This window comes from Oncorhynchus mykiss, chromosome 17, assembly GCF_013265735.2.
Source record: "Oncorhynchus mykiss isolate Arlee chromosome 17, USDA_OmykA_1.1, whole genome shotgun sequence".
Taxonomy (NCBI): Eukaryota; Metazoa; Chordata; class Actinopteri; order Salmoniformes; family Salmonidae; genus Oncorhynchus; species Oncorhynchus mykiss.
In genome coordinates, this window is record NC_048581.1 from 79314945 (window position 1) to 79337929 (window position 22985).

Here is a 22985-nt window from a genome sequence, read left to right on the forward strand (position 1 = left end):
TTAGGAACTCACTGAACATAAGTCAAATCGGGTAAGACTGAACCTCCACCACTCATGAAATAACACATCATAGTTGATCCCGGTATCCGCCGGGAGAATTTGTGTCTTTAAATAAAGAACCCCACAAATTGGAACTCTAATCTAGGATCTGTCGGCCGGACAAAGCATTTAGCCTTCAAGTACTTTACTCTGGTAATCCTCAAATAACGACTATTACAGTGTGGGGAGAAAATGTGGCTCACAGATGTAAAAATATTAAGGATAGAAAAATTTAACTGAATGTTTATTACCAGAGCATTATTTACAATCTAAACAAAGACAACATGCCAGTCAAACAATTGTATCAACTGAGAACAATGAACATGTAGAGAGGTGATGGACTCTCTACATGGACTATCCAGTCATCCAGACACATACAAGAGTGGTAATCCTTCCAATTCCAGTTGTCTAGAGGATGCGATTTCAAAATAAGACATTGATACATTTAAATTCTGTTCATCCCACCAATAACCAAACTTTTTAAAATTAATTTCCTATTTGTCATCCGGTCAACATTAAGGTTTCTAGCAATAAGTATGATGGCAAGGCAGTTGAAAAGAAATTTAGGAGTAGTTCTAGGTAGGCCTTCCTTTCATTTTTGTAATGTGCTACAGTGTCAATGACCACAAAAGCTTGAATTGCAATAGTTGTATGTAATGAGTCAGATATTATGCCTTCGAGAAGAGTTCTCACCTTTGTCACAATAGAATAAAACAATATAAAAACAATTAGATATTATTGAAAGTTCCACCACTAGCCAATTTTAAAATGTTTGCTTTCTCCTTACAGTTTTCCTGACTAAGTTGGAACCTAAAAGCACTAACACAGTTACTAAACATGCTTTCTTATAAAGGTACAGAAATAATAATAGAGTCAGTTTCAAGAAGGCAAGTCATCCTTCAATAGTCCAGTGGTAAAAGTTCAATGAAGTCCAAAAAGATGTAGGATGTGGTCAGTCCCTAACACCTCTTCTAGTAGAACCGGTGTATAAACTGTTGACAGAGCCAGGGCTAGATCAGCTCTATAGTAGAGACGCAAAGCCATTATCTGTGGAGTCCTGCTGGTCAGACTTGCGGGAGCTTTTGCTGGGGTTGGGCGTGGTTGAATACTTGGGTGGGTATCGGATAAAGAGACGGTCCTCCTCCTTCTTGATCCAACGTAGAAGCTTGGTTATTGCGTTAATGGCACGGGCCTTAGTCACCAAGGGGCTGAAGCAAGTGTACAACTCAAATTTACTTGTGACCTACAGAGAAATGGACAGAGCATGCAATTAGTTGACTTAGCAGGTCCATTTCAACTATTATTAATGGTCTATTCATTTAGGTATGGACTGTATACTGCAATTCAGCTCTTAGTTACCAATGTTCTACATCATGACAATAAACTAAACCTTAAATATATAAGTTTCAAATTCCTTGAAATTACTGTTGTGTTCCATTGAGCTGAAAGGTATGCAACATGAACGCTAGCAACAATCCATCATAGCTCAAATACTGCAATGTAAACTCAGGAACAGAATGCAAGTTTGTGAGACCCTAGTCTCCAGACTAAAACAAGCTTCAGTCAATAGACCTGCCCATAGTAACACTACGTGTATATTCCATGTGGGCGTGACATACCCAGGCCAGCAGGGTTTCCCTCTCTGCCACGTGGTAGATGAGCTTGAGGGGCCGGGAGGAGCTGTGGATGCGACTGTGCATGTAACGGTACAGGTCCAGCAGCCGCATCCTCTCCTCCTCCGTGCTGTAGGGAGCCTCCATCTCTGGGCTGAAATCAACAGCACATCAAACGTCTTAAACAAGGACAGGGCAAGACCTGAGACATTATGCAGTGTAAATATCGGCCAATTGTATACATCAGAAAGAAATTGCCATAGAACAGTGTGTTTCGAAAAATAAAACATGTTTGCTTCTCCCACTTTGATCATGCTGCTCTAACGTAAGTCAGACTGTTAGCGTTTCAATAACTCAGTGTGCAAGACACAGCATTGCATGGTGAGTATTTATTTTCCCTGTTTTATTAGATTTTGGAAGTTGGTTCTCACTGGTACAGCTGGTCTAATAAGAAACCCAAAGATGGCAATCAAGATAATTAAGAAATAATTGAAGTCATGCTTCGCTTACAGTGAGAGTGATACAATCTTATCAGTGTCATCGTGGATATCATGTACTTTCAATGCATATGATTCTGTAATGTTAATATGGTTTCCATGGGTTTGATGCCATTCCATTCGCTTTGTTCCAGACATTATTATGAGCCCTCCTCCCCTCAGCAGCCTCCTGTGCTACACATTTTTTATTTAATTTAACCTTTATTTAACTAGGCAATAAGAACAAATTCTTATTTTCAATGACGGCCTAGGAACAGTGGGTTAACTGCCTGTTCAGGGGCAGAACGACAGATTTGTACCTTGTCAGCTCGGGGATTCGAACTTGCAACCTAGTCCAACGCTCTAACCACTAGGCCACCCTGCCGCCCCACAACTCCCCTTTGACATTACTTTTTGAGTAATTATGTTTGTAGGCTAATCTTTCTGCGCATTAACACAGAACCACTATTTAGTTAAAACATGTAAGAAAGTAGTAAAAGGACAAAGACGTGAATAATTCATAATCATTCACTGGGTGAAGGTTACACAGGCACAATCAAAACATACCACCTACCTGGTGAACTGGGTGAGCTGCTTGTGGTTGTCTGGGACATCAAAGGGCTTGTACATGAAGTGCCTGAGGTCTGAGACACCCACCTGGCTCACGCTGTAGGAGTGGGCATTGGCAATGAGCCTCAGAGAGCTCTGAGCCAGCATGGCCAACTCTATCCTCCTCTTGCACTCTGCCACTGCATAAAAGGCCTCCTTATCCGTGGAGAGCAGCAGCAGACACACAGTGCATTCTGGGGGGTCCAGGTAGGAGATGTAGGCATAGAAGTAACAGTCAGGGTTAAAGAGAGGCAGGCAGATGGGAGTCCAGATCTCTCCAGCCTGGAAGGCAGAGGAGGCCCCAATGAGGTTGAGCAGTAGGTGGACATCAGCAGGCTCCAGCCTGGTGTCCTCAATCACCGTCTTCTCCTGGACAATGGTGAGCAGCTGGTTCTTGGCAATGAGGATGGAGAAGACCAGGTTTGGGGTGATGGCCTTCTGTAGGATCTGGCTGAGGGAGTCCCTGAGAGAGGAAGTCAGGGGCAAGCAGTGCACCGCTGCCAGCAGGAAGCTGGGGTCTGAGTCCACCAGGTTGAGGAGGCCATCCAGGATCTTCTCGGAGCCGGCCAGTAGTCGCCGCAGGTCATAGTTCTTCTTGTGTTCGAAGATGCGTGTGATGCTGGCCTGGGTGAGCATGCTGATGATCTGGTAGTAGACGTACAGCAGCTCAGCACGCAGCTGCTGCTCTGACTGACGGCTGCTTGACACAGACACCAGCACCAGAGGACCCTTCTGCATGAACACCACCGTGTGCCCGTCTGAGGGAAGAGTAGAGGTAGAGACACAGGGAAACATCATGATGTAAAGCTGTACAGAAAGAGCCAAGTATGATACAAAAACACCTATAGTAACTTATTGTCATAGTCAAGAATGTAAGGAAATTCTAGAAATGCTCACCTGAGTAGACAGAGCGGATCATGTTGTCACTACTCTGGACAAAGGACACCAGTGCCATCATGACTCCCATGGTGGACGACAGGGCCTCTTCACTGCCGTAGCGGGAGTAGATTGGTTTCCCTGCCTCACTCAGGACAAACACATGCTTCCTGTGCTGCCTCCAGCTCTCAGCCATCACGTCTTCATCACGGTAGGATGGGTGGGCCTCTGGGGCGCCAGTCTCTGAAAGTGTAGAGGACATCCCCTTCACTCCCATATCTTGTTCCTCCAGTTTACCTCTGGCCAACATAGTGACCACAAACTCCCCTGAGTCGTCCTGCACATTCTCAGCTGAAGATGAAGCCTCTTCTGGCACAGTCTCTGGTTGACCACCTGAACTGTTATGATATTCTGTCTTATTGCACTCATTGGTCTCTTCATCTTTTACCTGGTCAGGAGCCGGTTCTAGTTCCTGGTCAGGGGCTGGTTCTAGTTCCTGGACAGGGGCCGGTTCTAGTTCCTGATCAGGGGCTGGTTCTAGTTCCTGGGTCCCCTCCTCACCCATAGTATCTGATGGAGGTGGATTCTTAGGCTCCTCTAAAGTCACATTGGTGCCTTCGTCTCCTCCCACTGGCCCAGCAGGCTCAGGAACTGTGTGATTTTCAGAGGGCAGAGCAGGAGTGAGATCAGCAGAACCTGAAAATCACACAAATGAACTCAGTAAAATAATTACAAACACTGCTGATCCCCCTACTTACTGAGTGGAGGCATGTCAAGATCAGCTGGATGTCATTAAAGAGTAGCTAACTTTCATTATAGATTAGATATAACATGCTATTAGAAAGGCATTTCATTACCAGTTGACAGTGTGCAGTCAGAGGATGGATTCTCACTCTTTATCTCCTCCATCTCTCCCTTTTCTTGATTGTCATCTCTCTCCATGTTGACATCACAAACACTGTAAATTACAGAAAAGGAAGCATTCATTGGCATAGTCATTCATTTGATATTCAGTTAACAGTAACAGACATACTACAAAAGCACACCACTAGTGTTCGAGCTACGCAGCTAGCCACAAACTGGTAATGCAAGTAACTAATGCCCTAGATAGACGGACATGCCTAAAATGGGTCATTATGGAGTGTCAAAGGACATAGAGTAAACAAAAAATTAGGAATACCTTCCTAATATTAAGTTGCGCACCCCATTTGCCCTCAGAACAGCCTAAATTAGTCAGGGCATGGACTCTACAAGGTGTCAAAAGCGTTCCATAGGGATGCTGGCACATGTTGACTCCAATGCTTCCCACCGTTGTGTGAAGTTGGCTGGATGTCCTTCAGGTGGTGGACCATTCTTGATACACACAGGAAACTGTTGTGTGAAAACCCCAGCAGCGTTGCAGTTCTTGACACACTCAAACAGTGCGCCTGGCACCTACTAACATACCTGGTTCAAATGCACTTAAATATTTTGTCTTGCCAATTCACCCTCTGAATGGCACATATACACAATCAATGTCTCAAGCCTTAACCTGTCTCCTTCCCTTCATGTACACTGATGGAAGTGCATTGACACAGCGTTGGTCAGTCTATGTCATGGTAAGTGCAGGTGTTCCTAATTTGTTGTACACGCAGTGTGTGTTTAGTTTTGGTAACAAACACTCACTGACTGGCATCTTGATCAGATTAAAGCCCCTGCAGTAGGAACATATTTAAGTAACGTTAGCCGTTTGTTACTGGCAACAATAGCTTTTTTTACTAGGCTTTGAACTTCAACTTCATTTAACTAACTAAATGAATTTCCTAAAAACAGATGAAGCCAATGTGCATCGCTATACAGACCAGAAAACATCACAGTTAACATTAGCTCTAAATTAAAATGCCTTTGTCTAGCTAACTGGATTAATACGATTAGCAGGCAAAACAATTTTGGGCTAATGAGTTAACGTTACCTATCTAGCTATCTAACTAAAACTAAATTAAGTACATAACTAGCTAGATGATTTAGATGTTATTGCAGGCTAAAGCTACCCTCACTACGTAACATTCAGCTAAATACATTCCAGTACTGTACTTCCCAACCCCCCAGTTTGCCGAACACAATAAAGCAGCCAGCTAGTTAACTATAGTAGCTTTAGCAAATACCTAACGTTATCAATGTAGCTACAATACTAACACAACTTGAAATAATGTAACAAACACATTTTACGTTTGGCTATTCCGTTGTTAAATCATCTGGGGAAAGGTATAACTAACTGGTAAACAAGTTGTTTTTCCACTCACAACAGCACATCCATAATCCCAATGGTGACGGGATTCATTGTCCAATGATAATTTAGATGGAGCAAGTATTAAACCAATGAGGGGAGAAACTCCCTCTCCCACAGACAGGGTACGTTCCAGTGCGCTTTTTCGTTTTGTTTGTTGTTTGTTTACGATTCGCGCTGGTTGCCGTCAATGCGCAGCCATGTACAGACACGATTCCCTAAATCCAGACCAAAAAATATACTTTCAGATTTGACACAGAGGATTCTATTCCCCCCCTAAATGTAGCTAACTGTACCAAGAGCTAGCTATATGAGATACTGGTTATCTCATTATAATAGTACGGTTATTTGAATTGAAAAGTGTTTCGTGACATAACAGTAAAGCAAATATTATTGCATCTGTGACTGAACATTTCCTCCTCAATCTGTTTGACGAATGGGGTAATTTGAAACAGTCAGCGCATCACCCGTTGGCTAGCTGTTACGCGTTTAGCCCCTGTTCATATAGCTAACTATAGTAAACCTCAGTGGTTTAGACAGTTACTCGGCCTTGGTCATATTAGCTAGCTGGTTTAGATAAAATATGTTTTTTGACAAAGCATACATTTTGGGTGTTGTTTTATAAAATGGAAGAGCCCTGGGATTTCGAGTTTTTATCCCGCATTGTGGACGGGTTTGTTTCGTTTCTTTCCGAATTTGTTGACGACTGGCTTGCTAATGATATGAGAGTGTCAATATTCAAGATATTGTTTAGTTGGCTCGTTGTCAGTCTCATTGCCATCCATTTCGCTTGGAAATTTTACGGAAACACTGTGAACGATATGTATTACCGACAAGGTAAGTGCTAAACTAGATAGTTATTCATATTCGAATATTTGCCACCGTCATCACGTTTAGTTCTATAACGTTAGTTAGCTATGTCTGAAAGGCATGCTGCCATGAAGTGCTAGCTAGCTAACTTGTATTGCTTTCTAACGTTTAGGTACTGGTGGAAAGAATGGAGGCACACCTGACACTGCACCTCACAGGAGCGGATGGTAGGTGTCCAAGCATCCATGTCTCCCTCCAGGTACCCCCAAATACTGACTGTTATTCTCCCCAGTCACTATACAGTGTCGTTTATAGGTGTGAACCTTTCCTTGTCTCATATCAGTGAATGGTTGTGATAATGTTTTCTATCTGTCAGGGAGAGTGCGGCAGGAGACAACCTCAAGACACATCGTGAGTGACAGACAGGACATAAGTTGGACTACATACAATTTGCTCTCTTGTCTTATCAGACAGGGTTGCTGAGTAGACACAGACTTGCTAATGTTGTGCCTTTTCAAATGGACTGGAGTTCATTGATGAGGTGGGCCTGTGGAAGCTTCCTTTGAGCTGAAGAAGTTTCTCCTTGTTGGTTGTCATGACGATATAACGATATAAACACCATGTAATATGCTAAGATATTCTCTCATATGCCATATCTTTTTTAATCTCATATCTTTTTAAATTTAGCTCCTCTGGCTCATGTACAATTTTACCTCCTTTTATTGGAGAGACATTCAAATATCCATCTGGCTACATATCCACTGATTGATATAGATTTACATGAAATGTTATTCTAATCTAGACAGAATCTGGAGAGACTCAACAACAAATGCTGTGAGAGTTGTGGGTTGGTGTGACTGCAGTTATGTTCGTAACATATTGTATGAGTAAGGAGCTGTTCAGAGAGATGGTTTCTGTTTTTATTTTTGCTGGAGCAAGGCTACATAGTAATCCATGAAGATTGCGCTGGAGCAAGGCTACTGTGGAGAGCGTGGTCAGAGATAGAGGTCTTACATCAAACAGCAGCTTTCCTCAAATTCATATTTCTTATTATTGACAGCCTGAGCCCTCAATGACTGTCTTTTGATTGTTATGAAAATATAAAACAGTGAAGACTGGGGTGCGTTCAGTTTGATTGAACATTTGCTACATTGTTTATCTGTTTGTACTAAATGACACGTTTCCCCAAAACGTTATTGAACAGATGTTGCGGTAGGTTTGCTCTGTTTCGTGGGTCTGACAGGTTGATGCTTGAAGAAAGTGAGTGACGTATTTAAAGGTAAGCCGCCATGCTGACAGCCTTCCACAACCCAACCCCTCCCCGTTTTTAACTGGCCATTTAGAACAGTACCGTTTCCATTTGATTGAATGTTGGAGTATGTTTTTTTTGTACTGAACGCAGCCCTGTCTTCTGATTGCTGTGAAAATATTAAACAGTGAAGGCCAATAATGATTTTTATTGTCTCAGGTACAGGTTGGTACCTGTAGCAGTCCAATGGAGTAGGCACATTGATTGTACATTTTATGTTATGGTCTTGTGCAGTTGATTGGTACATAAATCATTTTGTTTAAAATTCTAATTTCCTAATGTTTTGTTTTTTTCATTGTCTAAAACGATGTCTAGCACACAACTTAGTCCAGCAGATAGGTGACATAATTCTTCCATTTTATGATACAAGTATCAAACTTGGTACACTAATACTAGATACTTTAAGGAACAGTTTAATATTTTTTTGCAGCCTGGGAAGCTTGTCAGTCAACCATGGTGGCTATTTTTAATAACATGTTAATGTTAATAAACCTGTTAGAAGAAAATAGAGTAAAATCATTCCAAACAATATCAAAATAACTCATTTATCTACCCACTATATTACCCCAGATATAGACAAATCTGATCATAAAGTACTCTTAAGACCTTAATAGGGGTCATATTGAGGTCACTTTGACCATAGTCCAGCAGCTTTGTGAGAAAATGATAGAGCCACCAAATTTCACACATTGCTACGGCATGTCTAAATAACTATTTTTGTAGTGCCATCGCAGATTTGGTCAATTACACCACCCTGGCGTCATTTCCAATATGGCCACTGAAAAATAGGCTAAGAAATCCAAGATAGGGAATTAGTTGGATAGATGTCACCAGGGGTATAATTCAATTCATTTAGACAAGAAGTTTCTGATTTTTTTCAATGTTACGAAGATGAAAATAGGCTGCTCTTGAAATATTTTTGACACGTTCATCGAAGGCAATATCAGGGTCCAGAGTAACGCCAAGGTCCTTCAGTTTTTATTTGCGATGACTGTACAACCATCTAGATTTACTCTGCTCTGGTCAGAGAGCAAGGAGACAGAGCCAAAGTTCACATATTTATTATGGACTTGTGGTTGGACATGGTAAAGTTGGATTTGTGTGTGGTTCTGAAACAAAGGAGAGACATAAGCAAGTTGCATAATGTAAAAAGGTGATAAGGATGATTATATTAAACAAGGAAAAGTATTACGTAACTAAAATATACAAGGAAATAGGAAATGTACTTTTAACACAACTGGAAAGAAACTTGAGTAACTGCTTGACAGGCTCATTCACACCTTGAGTTTCTATTTAAATCCTATCAGGGCAGTCCTGATAATTAGTGACAAGTGTGTGGCATTGAGAAAGAGTCAACAGGTGAAAATCAACTTGGTTGATTAAAGTCATCTCTGTAGTATTAGAGAGGAACATCCAAAGTGAGAGGGATAACTGGACCCAAAATCTGTCTTCTCCAGCAGGTGTTTTTCATTTTTTTCTCTCTGGCCAAGCAAGGCATTTTTGTATGGAGATCAATGAGTGTCGAATTTGGTGAACAAAATTCACCACTGAGTATAATAGGTTAAATCTGCAATGGCACTATAGCTAGACATCTTTGTTTAGACTTTTACTACGTGTAAAAACTGAAAGGTCTCCTAATGGGTTACCTGTCTCTCTCTGCTGGACATAATGCATTCCTATGTAGTTTTACCTAAAGTGATGTGTACAGGGCAGGTTTCCTGTCTTTTTTAATTGACAAAACAAATCATTGCAATCAGTAGACTTCAGGGAACACTCAAATTACTTTCTAGAGTGTTTACATGTAAAACTATTGGAACTAGTCATGGAAAAATTCATTTGACATGTTTTCACCACAAGTTTAAAGGATAAGTATATAAGGTGTTTGTGAGCCATTTTGTGTTTTCCAGACCCTCTCAAACATTTGAAACCATCATTGGGCTGTAAGTACCATTTTAATTTTATGGCGACATGTCCAAGTGAATCCTGTCCAATATGGCCCCATGCAGCTGGTTATTGGTCATATGGGAAATGGCAGCCAGGGGGGTAATGGACCAAATCTAATGGCACTATAGCCAAGAATAACATAGACATGCCCCAGCTGTGAAATTTCTTGGCTCTATCAACAAGTTCAAAATGTTTTCCTGTAGTCATTGGACTAGGGTCAAAATGACCTCAATATGACCCCCTTGAAGGTCTTAATAGTATGTTATTGTCTATGTTATTTGTGGGGTTTATTTAGTGGGTAGATAACATTACAAAGTAATTTACATATGATTTGGAATGACTTTACCCTATTTTCATCTAATAGGAAATCAGAATGGCAGCCATTTTATTAGACTGCATCCAATCTTCAAAAATGTTCCTTAAGGTATCTAGTATTAGTGTACTATGTCTGATACTTGTATCATAAATTGGAACATTCTTGGGTATATTTGGTTATCCGCCTGACTAACTGCTCTGTACAGAAACAATCTCTTCACAAATAACACAAAAGTACACTATTTACTGTATTTATTCTTATCATAGACATAACTGATTGCTGCTTTTTAAATTAAACATGGATCTCCAAAAGGGCTTGCTGGAAAGAATATCATGGGCATGGTCAGCTTTGAAAAGCTGCTCTCTGAATATACTCAGTCTGCTCTGTATGGATTCATACTGAAATGTGTAATTGACAGCTTTCATACCCTTGTCTTCATCAACGACCAGACACAACTATGGGGATTGGTGGGATGAGCAGCATGTGCACATCCATCACATTGGTACCTGTTAACCCTGGTAGGAGCAGCCGCTGCCCACCAGACAGGCGTGAAAAGAAGGTGAAGGAATCATTGTTGACGAGGAAGCCATCAGGGTCGAGCCCCTGTGCTCGTGCTTCTTTGCCAAGCCCCGCGTCTGTGACTGCCCCTGCTGCCTCAGTTGGCCCGTCCTGACCATCGGTCCCACCACTCAGAAACAGGGGACCCTTCGGAGGGAGCTCCATGCCTGCCAGCTCAAGCCCTACTCTCAGGGCCAGCTCCTGGTTCCGCCCACCACGCCCCTTGCCTGTCAACTGCACAGTGGGCTCTCCCCCAGCCAGCAGACAGGTGGCTCCCCAGCCCTCCACCCGGCCCTCACCAAGCACCTGCATAGCACGGCACAAGTCCCAGCTTTCCACGCCTGTCTCGGGCCCCAGCTTCAGAATCTCAGCAGGCAACTCAGGAGGAGGCTCGTCACGGGAGCAGGCAAAGCGAGCCAGTAGACCATAAAGGCGAGAGACAGACTGTACGTTCCCGCACACCCCTGGCGACAGCACAACTGGACGGAATCCGAGCTCCCGCGCACGTCTCCCTGCGCATTCCAGAGCAATGCTATTGGAGCCAATCACAGCATTGAGAACATGTGCCGCCCTGTCTGACTGCTCTCCAGACTCCTCCCATCGGGGAGCTGAGCGTCCAAGCACCTCTTTCACCGAGACAGGGAGAGAGGAGGACAGCCCGTAACGTTCAAGGATCGACCAAATCTCCTCAGGCCACACCTCAGTCCACACTGTGGGACCACTGGCTATCAAGTCCAGGGGATCTCCAATTACGTCAGACAGAACCAGGGCCACCACCTGTTATAAAATGTTAACAGGAACATTTTATTTGACCAAATACAACCAAAATGTAAAGCTAATGTGCAAGAAGTTCAGGTCTTTGGGTAAAAGTTCTATAATGAGCTAGTACAGTTGTGCTCTTACCTGAGCAGGGTGAGCGCAGTGTGCAAGTCCTCCTCCTTTCAAAATTGACAGGGCACGGCGTACAGAGTTAAGCTCCTGAATGGTGGCACCAGCACCAGCCAGTCTACGTGTAACATCCTGTTTGTCTTGAAGAGAGATTGGTGGGACTGGTGCAGGCAAGAGTGCAGACCCTCCTCCTACACACACACACAAGGTATGTACATATTTATGGGCAACCTGTAGCTTCAGTGATTCAAATTGAGTAATGACTAGTTTGTGTGGCATAGTTACATGATTTAATAGTTTGGTATCAGTTTACCTGAAATGAGTACAAGCAACATGTCATTCTCTGTTAGTGTGCTGACCAGCTCCTTGATACATTCGGCTGCCCTCTGGGCATCAGCATCTGGCAGGTTGTGTTTAGCTCCCTCCATCACTGTGATGCGACTTCCATCCTTCAACAACATCTGGCTGAGGTGGAAGTAAAACAGATTAAGAATTAATTGACCAACCAAACCCATCCCACCCACAAACAATCTGGTTCTAGTGTGAGTTGCTTACTCTTTCCCATGCTGCCGTATTGTCTCCTGAATGCCGTGTGGCACACTGATCACTCCTCTCACCAAGTGGTCCCCCACTATCCTCTCTGCCTCGGCAGCCATGCCCAGCACAGCTTTGCCAAAGCCTACCAGGTGAAGGTTGTTCTTTAGCGTGAAGCTGCGTCCATTCACTAGGAGGGTGTCTCCTGTACGCTCCAGACCCCGCTGCATCACAATGTCTGGTTGCACAGCTTCGATAGCTGTAGCAAACACCTCCCGTGCTCGCATGTCCAGTGACATTCTGCAAACTATGGCTCGCCTCACCCCCACAGGGGCCAGTAAAGATAAAGGCCGATACAGGGACACAACACAAGCCATCAGGCTGTCCTTGCAGGGAGCACCTAGCGGACAGGAGAGAAAGGGCAAAAACCATGTTTCTCGATCACAGGATGTACTGTAAATTATGACCACCCCCTTTGCTGTTTCTGCTGTTATGATTTTACTGGTCATTTACCAAAAGGAGGACACCCAAGAGAATCCATATAGGTCAACTTTGTCACTTGCCTTGAGATGCCCACCAAACATGTCGGATAACCCCATAGTCTCTGCATTTAGTTGACAAGTCATTGACTGAATCGTACAGAGGTTGCCTACCTGTACACCGGGTATGGTGAACCTGGATTTCCTTTGTGCTCCGTGTGCGAGCTGTGTATTGCTAAGGCAGTATGGCACACTAAGGCAGTGTGGCAAAATCTGGACAGAGCTCAACTCAAGTTGAATGTGTACCCTATGTGTAATGATTGACTCAAGCCTGACCATAGGGCAGGAAAAGTGAGCAGTCTGCGTGTTTGTCTTTTTAGATGAACAAATCAGCTACTACCCAGGGTCAAAACACACAGCAGTATTCAATTTGAGCAACTAGGTATTAAAAATATTGACTGGAATGAGGATAGATCCACCTTGTGGCAGGGTGGATGAGTGCTGAATATTCAAACCTCACTCACATACAGCTAACTGCCAAAATAAAGGAAACACCAACAAAACATTTCTTAATAGGGCGTTGGGCCACCACAAGCCGCCAGAACAGCTTCAATGCGCCTTGGCAGATTCTACAAATGTCTGGAACTCTTTGGAGGGATGCGGCACCATTCTTCCATGAGAAATTCCATAATTTGGTGTTTTGTTGACGGTGGAAACCGCTGTCTTAGCGCCGCTCATAATTGGGTTGAGATCTGGTGACTTGACACACATACATCCTTTAAACCTGATTATGTTTATTTTGAGACCACCCTTAAAGTAAATGATGGGGAACGGAAATAGTTATACGGAATTTTTTCAATCTCAATTTCTGTAGGTGACCATGCTATTTAGAGGATTGGTCAACCCAGAGATTGAAGATACACACATCTCGGCATGTTTATTTCACGCTTGGGAATTCTGTAACATTAGCCAGTGATGGCAGACTAAAAGCATAGCATGGGATGTTAATTGCTTAATTAACTAATGGAAACCACACCTGTGTGGAAGCACCTGCTTTCAATATACTTTGTATCCCTCATTAACTCAAGTCTTTCATTTATTTTGGCTATTACTTGTACGTCACTAACGTCAAGATGGGAAGCACAGTACACAATTTGCTTCCATGTGCTTATCACCTGTCGTTGGCTAGGCTATCACCTGCAAACTGGTAATGTGATGGGGAGGCAAATGTCTCTCAATGACAACTACCACCACTAAAAAACAAGACATTTCTAGTTAGCCATTTAAACCATGTTCTCGGAGCTAAACGTTTTCAGTGTATCTGAAAATGATTGGATAGGTATTATGGGAATACCCCACCCCACCCTCTGATTTGATATGTGGATTTTGCCCTGGAGTGTATTCAGTTGCAGAGCGTTTTGTCTTAAATGCTTCCATTGCTCTAAAGTGGGGTGAAGTCCCCGGGTTTCCTTCAAACTTATTTTAGACATATTTGTTTTAAGAGGAAGACTGCGGAACTACAACTTGTGTTTAACAAAACATAACGAGTTTAGTGTCAGCGGTTTCTGTTGCAAATCGTTTTGCAATCGGCGTAATGAATACATCCCAGGGCTAGGGGTCGATTTACATAACCCAATGACTTCAAACCCACCTGCATTGCTACTTCGGTTACTCTGTCTTGACAGTCAGAGCACGTATTATTGTATGACTGATAAGTAGTTACAATTATTGTAGATGTGAGAATTTCTCTGCTCCCTTTTTGTCTGTCTCCAAAAGCGTTATGATTGCGTCTTCCTTGTTTATAGTCTGTGCTCTTATGGTTGTGTGCGAAACATGAACTGACTGTACCGCGATAGCTGTTGTATATCGCGAGAGTTAATACGCGTGTCTGTGGAACTTGCGGGTAGCCGACGTATGGAAAGGCGGTGCTTTTACATGACTCGTGTAACAAGTGTACCAGGAGGTCTTTCTTTACAGTTTTTGAAACACACAGTTCTATATATTTTTTTCTTCAAATAGTAAAGCTCCTATTTTAAAACCACATAAATAGATGATCAGATAATAGATTCAAGTAGAAAACGAGGGTCTGCGCCCCCTCAAAGAGCCCATCATGAAGCTGACGGACAATGTGCTGCGGAGCTTCAGGGTTGCAAAGGTTTTCCGAGAAAATTCAGACAATCAACTGTTTTGATTTCAGCTCAAACGGCGAAACCATTATTTCTAGCAGCGACGATGACTCCCTGGTTTTATACGATTGCCAGGATGGAAAGTAAGACACGCATTGAATTCATATTAATCGACAGTTTTTTCCCCGAGCTGCCTGTAGGCCGACCCCTGTGCTGTAACTAAGATCTGCTCCGTTAGTACTAGTGAGGCCTACTGCGGTATGCAAATTCCTCGGGCTCGAGTTAAGACACGATCGAGAGTTTGAGCGGATGCAGGTCTGGGTTGTTAGCTTGGTAACAAAACTATCAATTGTATTTAATCTTATTTCCCACAAGCGTGTAGTTTGTACATTGTGGAGGTAGAATACATAACAATATTTAACAATTGTATGTGCTAGTCGAGGTTAGCACTATACGTTGCTGTTTTAACCGCCCGTATTATGATTGTTATTGGGATTTCAGAGGCAGTTGGCTTTGCTAGAAGTTTCTGTGCCAGCAATCTAACATGGTTCCTTAAATGTTTTTCCTCTCCATCCTGTGCTGGTCCAGACCCAAGCGGACCCTCTACAGTAAGAAGTATGGAGTGGATCTGATCAGGTACACACATGCAGCCAACACCGTGGTCTACAGCTTCAACAAAATTGATGGTATGTTAGTGAGGCGATTTGTGATCAGTTGGCCTTATCTGTCGATAAGCAGTTGTCCATGTAACTCTGGCCTGGCACATTTCAGGAGTGTAATATTGTATGTATATAGAAGATTGATCATGGGGATTTCCTGACAGGGCCTGACCTCGTTATTCTCAGCCTGGGGCGGCCATGCTCACCCTGGTCTGAGGTAGTTGTTTGTACAGTTTGAGGGTCCGTGATTCTGCCCGATAAAGGAGCTAACTGTACAAGCCACTGCCTTGCCTAGGGTGGTGTCTACTCATCCGACCTGCCCAGTGCCCATCGCCTCCAGGATCGGAAGCTCTACTTGCTCTCTAGTTGTCTATGGTGATGAAATGGAATGCTATGCTGTCTTCGGCCCATAACCCCATGCCTTTATGATAATTGCAGACACTATCCGGTACCTCTCCCTCCATGACAACAAGTACATTCGGTACTTCCCCGGACACAACAAAAGGTGAGGATTGAGACCGAGAAACCCAATTATCTGAGGGGTAGTTTAGGCTACATTACTGTACTATTACTTGAGTATTGTTTTTTTTAACAGAGTTTGGGTTTATTTTATTTTTACAGGGACAGTGTACATTAATCAACGTTTCAGTAAAAGTGCCAGTTTTAGCCAGCCGGCTAATTTTCAACCGCAGTCCCTGGGCAGGTTATTAAAAACAATTACAATATAGACAATCATTGAGCAGTGAGCACACGCAGAGCAACATAGGACAAGCAAGACGTAGCATACAGACAGAGCAACATAGAACAAAAAGCAGCAAGACAAAATTCATAAAAGCAACAAAGTGTTTCCACACCTCACAAGCTACAGACAACATGGAAATCGGCAATACACCACTAGGGATTATGATCACAAGACATCAGGTGTTTCTCTCAAGGTAAATGTTTCTGTACCTTTAACATGAATGTTTCAGAGTGACGGCTCTCTCCATGTCCCCTGTGGATGACACGTTTATCTCAGGATCTTTAGACAAGACTATGGGACCTGCGGTCTCTGCCAGGTGTGTTCCCTTACTCACTAGGTCTTAGAGGTTGACACAGCAAAATGACGTTGTCATGAAGCAGGACTGCAGATATTGCGATGGACGAGATGCACAACTTTGCTTTCACAGTCACACACCGTATCTGCACATGTGCATGAGTTCACTTCACACTTTTTACAATGTGGTAGCCACGGGACCAAAACAGCAGAGAAGTTGAGCCTTGCGCTTCAAAGCTGTTTGCTTTCTACGTCATATCACAGAGTCTACCTTGACCACTCCTTGACATTGCAGATCAATTGACTCTAGATCAGGGATGTAAACTTGCCACTTTATGTGATAGTCACCTTTTTGATCTCAATAGGTCATCCATGGGAATATTGTAGATCCGTTAAAGAAAGTGCATATATCACCATTGAGCTATAAAGTGCATATATCACCATTGAGCTATAAAGTGCATATATCACCATTGAGCTATAAAGTGCATATATCACCATTGAGCTATAAAGTGCATATATCACCATTGAGCTATAAAGTGCATATATCACCATTGAGCTATAAAGTGCATATATCACCATTGAGCTATAAAGTGCATATATCACCATTGAGCTATAAAGTGCATATATCTCCATTGAGCTATAAAGTGCATATATCACCATTGAGCTATAAAAGAGGCACAAACAAATCTTCTCCCTGGGAGAATCTCAATTGCATACTCCTTGCGTCCTCTCCTTGCCTCCTTCTCAAAACCATTGGAGAAGGTTAGAGGGGTGGGACCTCTGGATATCTCATCCAATGGACTTTGAGGAGAGAGAACGCACGGAGTATACAATTGAGATTCATTAACGTTACCTTCTCTGGCGGCTATGTCATCACGCACTCCACGCAACAAACTTTGTTCCCGGCTGGAAAATTTGGAATGCAACCTGTGTTCGAAATGATGCTGAGGTTATAGTTGATAAGAAGCAAATTATAGTTGCACGTATGTTTCAATAGCGCAAATTATTACACACACAGTTATTAACGTTAGCTAGATACGTTAGTATTTAAGCTGGCAACTGAACATTACCACCCGCCAATTTTAAAAATTTATTATTTCACCTTTATTTAACCAGGTAGGCCAGTTGAGAGTTACAATTGCGACAAGCTAGAGCAAAGCAGTGCAACACAAACGACAGAGTTACACATGGAATAAACAAACATACAGTCAATAACACAATATAAAAGTCTATATACACTGTGTGCAAATGTAGTAAGATTAGGGAGGTTAGGCAATAAATAACCCATAGTGGTGAAATAATTACAATTTAGCAATTAAACACTGGAGTGATAGATGTGCAGAAGACAAATGTGCAAGTAGAGATTTTGGGGTGCAAAGGAGCAAAACAATTATAATAACATGGGGATGAGGTAGTTGGGTGGGCTATTTACAGATAATAATGGGGTATGTTTCTCATATTGAAATGAATGCTGAACACAGAATGAATCCTTACGCATCTTACAAATAGAATATCAGAGCGTGATGTCAGATATATATCAGAATGAGTGCTGCATCCAATAATATCACGTGTGACAGCGGTGAGCAGCCAGCTGCATCCCCCTAACCAGACATTAGTCTACTCAGCTGCTTCTCTCCAGCCCTGGTGGGAGGATATAGTGACAAAGGGGGCGGTTGAAATGAGTGAGAGGCACAATTTTTGGTGCTTCTTGCATTGGAAATGTATTGAATTCTGCTTCTATCACGCTATACCACAATAAACACAGTTCAAATGACGAGACTCTGACCATTGAGTGCTTTTCAAGTGACAGGTCGGTGTGAAATCTGTAGTCCATCTATGTATCAGCACATCAGACGGCTTCCTACACACTAAAGCGAGGCCGTTTTGGTAATAATATAGGCTAATGGGGCGTGGTTGGGCCAGTAACCGGAAGGTTTTAGGATTGAATTCCTGAGCTGACAAGGTAAAAATCTGTTGTTCTGCCCCTGAACAAGGCAGTTAACCCACTGTTCCCCGGGCGCCCCCCCGCACCTCTGATTCAGAGAGGTGAGAGGTTGGGTTAAATGCGGAAGACACACTTCAGTTGAATAAGTTCAGTTGGACAACTGACTAGGTACTAGAGGTCGATCGATTATGATTTTTGATTATATGCAACATACTAGTTAACCTAGTAATATCTTCAACCATGTGTAGTTAACTAGTGATTATGTTAAGATTGCTTGTTTTTTATTAGGTAAGTTTAATGCTAGCTAGCAACTTACCTTGGCTCCTTGCTGCACTCGTATAACAGGTGGTCAGCCTGCCACGCAGTTTCCTTGTGGAGTGCAATGTAATCGGCGTCCAAAAATGGCGACTACCGATTGTTATGAAAACTTGAAAATCGGAGAACCTCTACTAGATACCCCCCTCTCCCTACAAGATAGATGGGCTGTTTGTAATAGGTGAATTACCCTATATGAATACAGCCGTACACACCGCTGTCTTACCAAAATAATGCAAACTAAATGCTGAAAGTAGTAGCCTTGTTATTCATGCATACAAACAAATACTATATAGCAGTCGAATGCAAACAGAACAAAGCAGCGTTACCAAGTAGACCTAGTAAACAAAATATTTGATCGATAAAGGAATGACACAATCTATATTTAGGCTAGTTGCGTTACCGTTGGAGATCCAGATAACCAGAACGCAGTGAGCTGCAGCCATGCTCAAATAGGCCTAAAGGCCTTTGAAAATCATGCCGCTCATGAGTACAGCAACACGTTGTGATATGGCACAATACACTTCTGTGGATTACATTCGAACCCTGTAATCATTTAAGTAAAGCCAGCCCACCATAAACATGTTTCCAGAGTATTGAGATTGTTCAAATATGTACTTGTCATTCCCTGAAAATATTCAAATGATATGCACAAAATAAGTCATTTTTGGAACCTTGCCAGTTTGCATCCCTGTTCTAGATGTAGTGTTGCGTTGGATGAAATGTATTTCCTGTGACTCTCTGTCACTACCAGGGCCTGATGCACCTCCAGGGGAAGCCAGTTTGCTCCTTTGACCCTGGGGGTCTGATTGTTGCTGCTGGTGTGAACTCTGAGATGGTCAAATTGTACGACCTGCGATCCTTTGACAAGGTAACAGTAGTTTTCAGGGCTTTCTGTTTTATAGTTGTATGTGTATTGAGAGCTGTGAATGCAGGTCAGTGGTAGATGGTTGTCTTCAGAGTAACTGTTCTTGTTGGCTTCTCTATAGGGTCCTTTTGCTACCTTCAAGCTACAGTACGACCGTACATGTGAGTGGACAGGACTCAAGTTCAGCAATGATGGGAAGCTCATCCTTGTCTCAACCAATGGGGGTGCTCTCCGCCTCCTCGATGCCTTCAAGGGCGCTGTGATGCATTCCTTTGGGGTGAGAGATAATACGCATTCATCTGGACACTTAAAACCTAGACGACGCTGTTAGATACTTAATGCAAAGACTCTTGAACTGACATACATTTCACAACAAGAGCAAGTTGCCCAAGAAGTAAATGATAGGCCTATACTTATAGACACTCCTCTATCCTACAGGGCTACAACAACAGTAAAGCTGTGACGCTGGAGGCCTCCTTCACTCCTGACTCTGTTTATTATGATTGTTAAGTCCACAAGGAACGTGAGGTAACAGGCTCTATCTTCTGTAAAGTAAGACATGAAAGTTCCAATTGTCTTCTTATTCTACCATAGAACAATTTGGTAGTAATTATTTTAAACTGCTAATTTCACCTAACCTGGAAACATTACACACACTAAAACAGTTGTTAAGCTTCCTCTTATTTTTCCGTGGTCTGACGCTGGTTGTGTCTCAGGCTCTGAGGATGGGAAGATCCACATGTGGAATGCAGAGAGTGGGATGAAGGTGGCTGGTCTGGATGGGAAGATCCACATGTGGAATGCAGAGAGTGGGATGAAGGTGGCTGGTCTGGATGAGAAGATCCACATGTGGAATGCAGAGAGTGGGATGAAGGTGGCTGGTCTGGATGGGAAGATCCACATGTGGAATGCAGAGAGTGGGATGAAGGTGGCTGGTCTGGATGGGAAGATCCACATGTGGAATGCAGAGAGTGGGATGAAGGTGGCTGGTCTGGATGAGAAGATCCACATGTGGAATGCAGAGAGTGGGATGAAGGTGGCTGGTCTGGATGAGAAGATCCACATGTGGAATGCAGAGAGTGGGATGAAGGTGGCAGGTCCCATCACCTGCCTTCAGTTCAACCCCAAATTCATGACTTTTTCTAGTGCCTGTTCAAACATGGTTATGTTGAAAACACACAATCTCACATACAGAATGCTCAGTAAATCTGTTTTGTCCTCTGCAGGCATTCTGGCTCCCCACTATTGATGATTGATTGAGAGAGCGAGATGCTATAGAAGCCACAGGCAACGTGAGATCCCATTTAAAACCAGCAGGCGTCAGCACATCCAGCTCTTTGTGTGTGTGTGTGTGTGTGTTGCCAATTCAAGTTGATTGTAAATATGTAGAACTTCAGGAATATAAATGGTCAGATTGTTGTGTTCTTTTTATACTTGTAACATTAAATGTTTTATTTTTTAACAAGTGTTGGACTTCTATGTGTGTCTTCCTAATCAGAGGTTGTTTACCTCCACCCAGTCAGTGAACCACACGGCATCATTAGCACTAGCAGGCTAGTCTAACCTAGTATAGGACAGCTGGGGTGTATTTGTTCAGACCAAGACCGTAGCAAACCGTTGCAAAACGTTTTGCAACAGACTTTACTCCAAACTGAAATTGTTTTAGCAAGAAAAGAGTTTCATTTGGACAAATTTGGATATGTCCCTACCCGTTTGGTTCCTAGTGAATACACCCCTGGTGATTTATAATGTACTACCACAGTGCATTCCTAATATGAAGTTTGTTTGTAGACTTGTCTCAACTGACAGGTTAATATCAACAGGAGGGTGTGTTCAGCTGGTGAAGTGTTATGTGTCTATGCCTAACCTCTGTTAACAATCTTAGGGTCACACATTATCAAAGATTATCTGTTATATTGACAAGATTGTCGCATGACCGCTCTAACAATGGAAAAACACATCCTCAAAAATGTAAGGCATGCGGGACGATGCGAGGTCAGGTGGGACCATTTTAGCCAATGAAAGGGCAGATGTTGTTGCCGAATTGCAATGTGCATCCACTTATTTATTTCGTAACAACCTAACAATAATTATGAAACGTATATTGAAGAAGCTTCACCGAGGCACATGTGCAATTACATTTGTTGTTGAACAAATTAGAATTCCTCTGGTTTTATTTTCGTGGGAAGATTTTGGACGGAGTAAACCCTTTTCCTCTAACGACCAATAGCTCTTCCCGAACCCCTCAATACTTGCCCAGCCTCTCAAAGAACAGTGCACATTACTGAAGTTATGGATAAATTATGACAAGGCAAGCAGGAACATGGGAATGATTGACCAACCAAGTCAAGAGACTGGTCTCAATGGGATTCCCTGTCTAAATAAAGGTTAACATGCATTTAATGAAGATGGAAATACGTCAAGGCTTAAGGTGTGAATCAACAAGTAAGCACGTCCCCACAGTTTAATTCACCCTCCCGTGATAAAACCACAATATTTACTTGAAACTGCATTACCACTGTCTTCTTGGAAAGGAGCATGTCTACCCCTGAACAAGGTCAATTGGCAGCAATACTCTGAAACCTGCTGCTTGAAGTCACAGATGACAATTTAGTTAAAGTTATGTGCAACAAACTAGGTAGAGGTCAGTGATTGAAGCAGTCATGCTATTCTTGGAAAGTGAGAAATTACAATCTACAATGAATGCAAAAAGGCGCTTGAGGTTCCTAATTCCTAATGGTAAGTCTGAGGTATTTCAGGAAATTCAAACGTACAGTTCTTGAAATAGATTCTAACAGTGGGTCAGTTTCTCAGAATATTGAATTAGGATGAAAATGTGTTTTTATTACTGTGTCCCTAATTAGATGTTGTCAACCACTTACAGTGATCGTAGCTCACTACAACCAAGTTGTCTTCACAAAAAGATGCATCTATATTCATCATTTATAACTAATTACTTCTATTCCGATCAAAAAGTAGTCCATGAAGTACATGCTCTCAATGTTCCTAAGAAAAATATATTGTCAACAAAATCTGTCATAGTCTACAGTGGATTATATTACATCTGCATTCTTATAGTTTGGTTTCGTTTTGACTTTTGTTTGATATGCCAACACAAAATCCTTCCTGGCTCGTTCAAGAGACAAGCGTGTGCGAATTTGCTAGACTAGTGGAGGATGTCTAGTTAAATCCTAATTGCACGCACAAAATGTCCAGATAAAAAGTTAACAATTATGGGAAAACAGAATCCAATTGATGAACAGGATTTCACTCAACACATGAGTGTTTTGATCTGGATTAAAAACATTTAAAAAACCGT

The 22985-nt window shown here is 42.5% G+C and overlaps 3 protein-coding genes across 18 annotated transcripts; 1 reads left to right on the forward strand and 2 right to left on the reverse strand.

Annotated features, from left to right (window-relative positions):
* Window positions 1-255: 255 nt before the first annotated feature.
* On the reverse strand, window positions 256-6067 carry LOC110494645 (vacuolar fusion protein MON1 homolog B). Of its 14 annotated transcripts, none has more exons than XM_036948236.1 (7): window positions 5822-6049; window positions 5279-5307; window positions 4471-4571; window positions 3635-4264; window positions 2703-3495; window positions 1659-1806; window positions 256-1282 (listed from the first exon to the last, which is right to left on the reverse strand). In XM_036948236.1, exons 3-7 carry the CDS (start codon window positions 4553-4555, stop codon window positions 1061-1063), a joined length of 1878 nt encoding a protein of 625 aa, XP_036804131.1. In that variant the 5' UTR covers window positions 4556-4571; window positions 5279-5307; window positions 5822-6049; the 3' UTR covers window positions 256-1060. The 14 variants fall into 14 exon arrangements, with proteins under 14 accessions (XP_036804131.1, XP_021425571.1, XP_021425566.1 ...); XM_021569896.2 differs by having other exon boundaries at window positions 3635-4309; XM_021569891.2 differs by lacking the exon at window positions 5279-5307 and having other exon boundaries at window positions 5896-6067.
* Window positions 6068-6148: 81 nt separating this feature from the next.
* Window positions 6149-21132, forward strand: LOC110493267 (T-cell leukemia translocation-altered gene protein homolog). 2 transcript variants are annotated; one of them, XM_036948259.1, is made up of 11 exons: window positions 6149-6716; window positions 6862-6948; window positions 7066-9458; window positions 9906-9938; window positions 11771-11912; window positions 15432-15529; window positions 15941-16007; window positions 19553-19669; window positions 19788-19943; window positions 20105-20194; window positions 20383-21132. In XM_036948259.1, exons 1-2 carry the CDS (start codon window positions 6506-6508, stop codon window positions 6918-6920), a joined length of 270 nt encoding a protein of 89 aa, XP_036804154.1. In that variant the 5' UTR covers window positions 6149-6505; the 3' UTR covers window positions 6921-6948; window positions 7066-9458; window positions 9906-9938; window positions 11771-11912; window positions 15432-15529; window positions 15941-16007; window positions 19553-19669; window positions 19788-19943; window positions 20105-20194; window positions 20383-21132. The 2 variants fall into 2 exon arrangements, with proteins under 2 accessions (XP_036804154.1, XP_036804153.1); XM_036948258.1 differs by having other exon boundaries at window positions 6862-6916.
* LOC110494647 (glycerate kinase) lies at window positions 8280-14555 on the reverse strand. Of its 2 annotated transcripts, none has more exons than XM_021569902.2 (5): window positions 14369-14555; window positions 12260-12638; window positions 12018-12169; window positions 11720-11895; window positions 8280-11593 (listed from the first exon to the last, which is right to left on the reverse strand). In XM_021569902.2, exons 2-5 carry the CDS (start codon window positions 12613-12615, stop codon window positions 10697-10699), a joined length of 1581 nt encoding a protein of 526 aa, XP_021425577.1. In that variant the 5' UTR covers window positions 12616-12638; window positions 14369-14555; the 3' UTR covers window positions 8280-10696. The 2 variants fall into 2 exon arrangements, with proteins under 2 accessions (XP_021425577.1, XP_021425576.1); XM_021569901.2 differs by lacking the exon at window positions 14369-14555 and adding an exon at window positions 12892-13039.
* Window positions 21133-22985: the final 1853 nt, after the last annotated feature.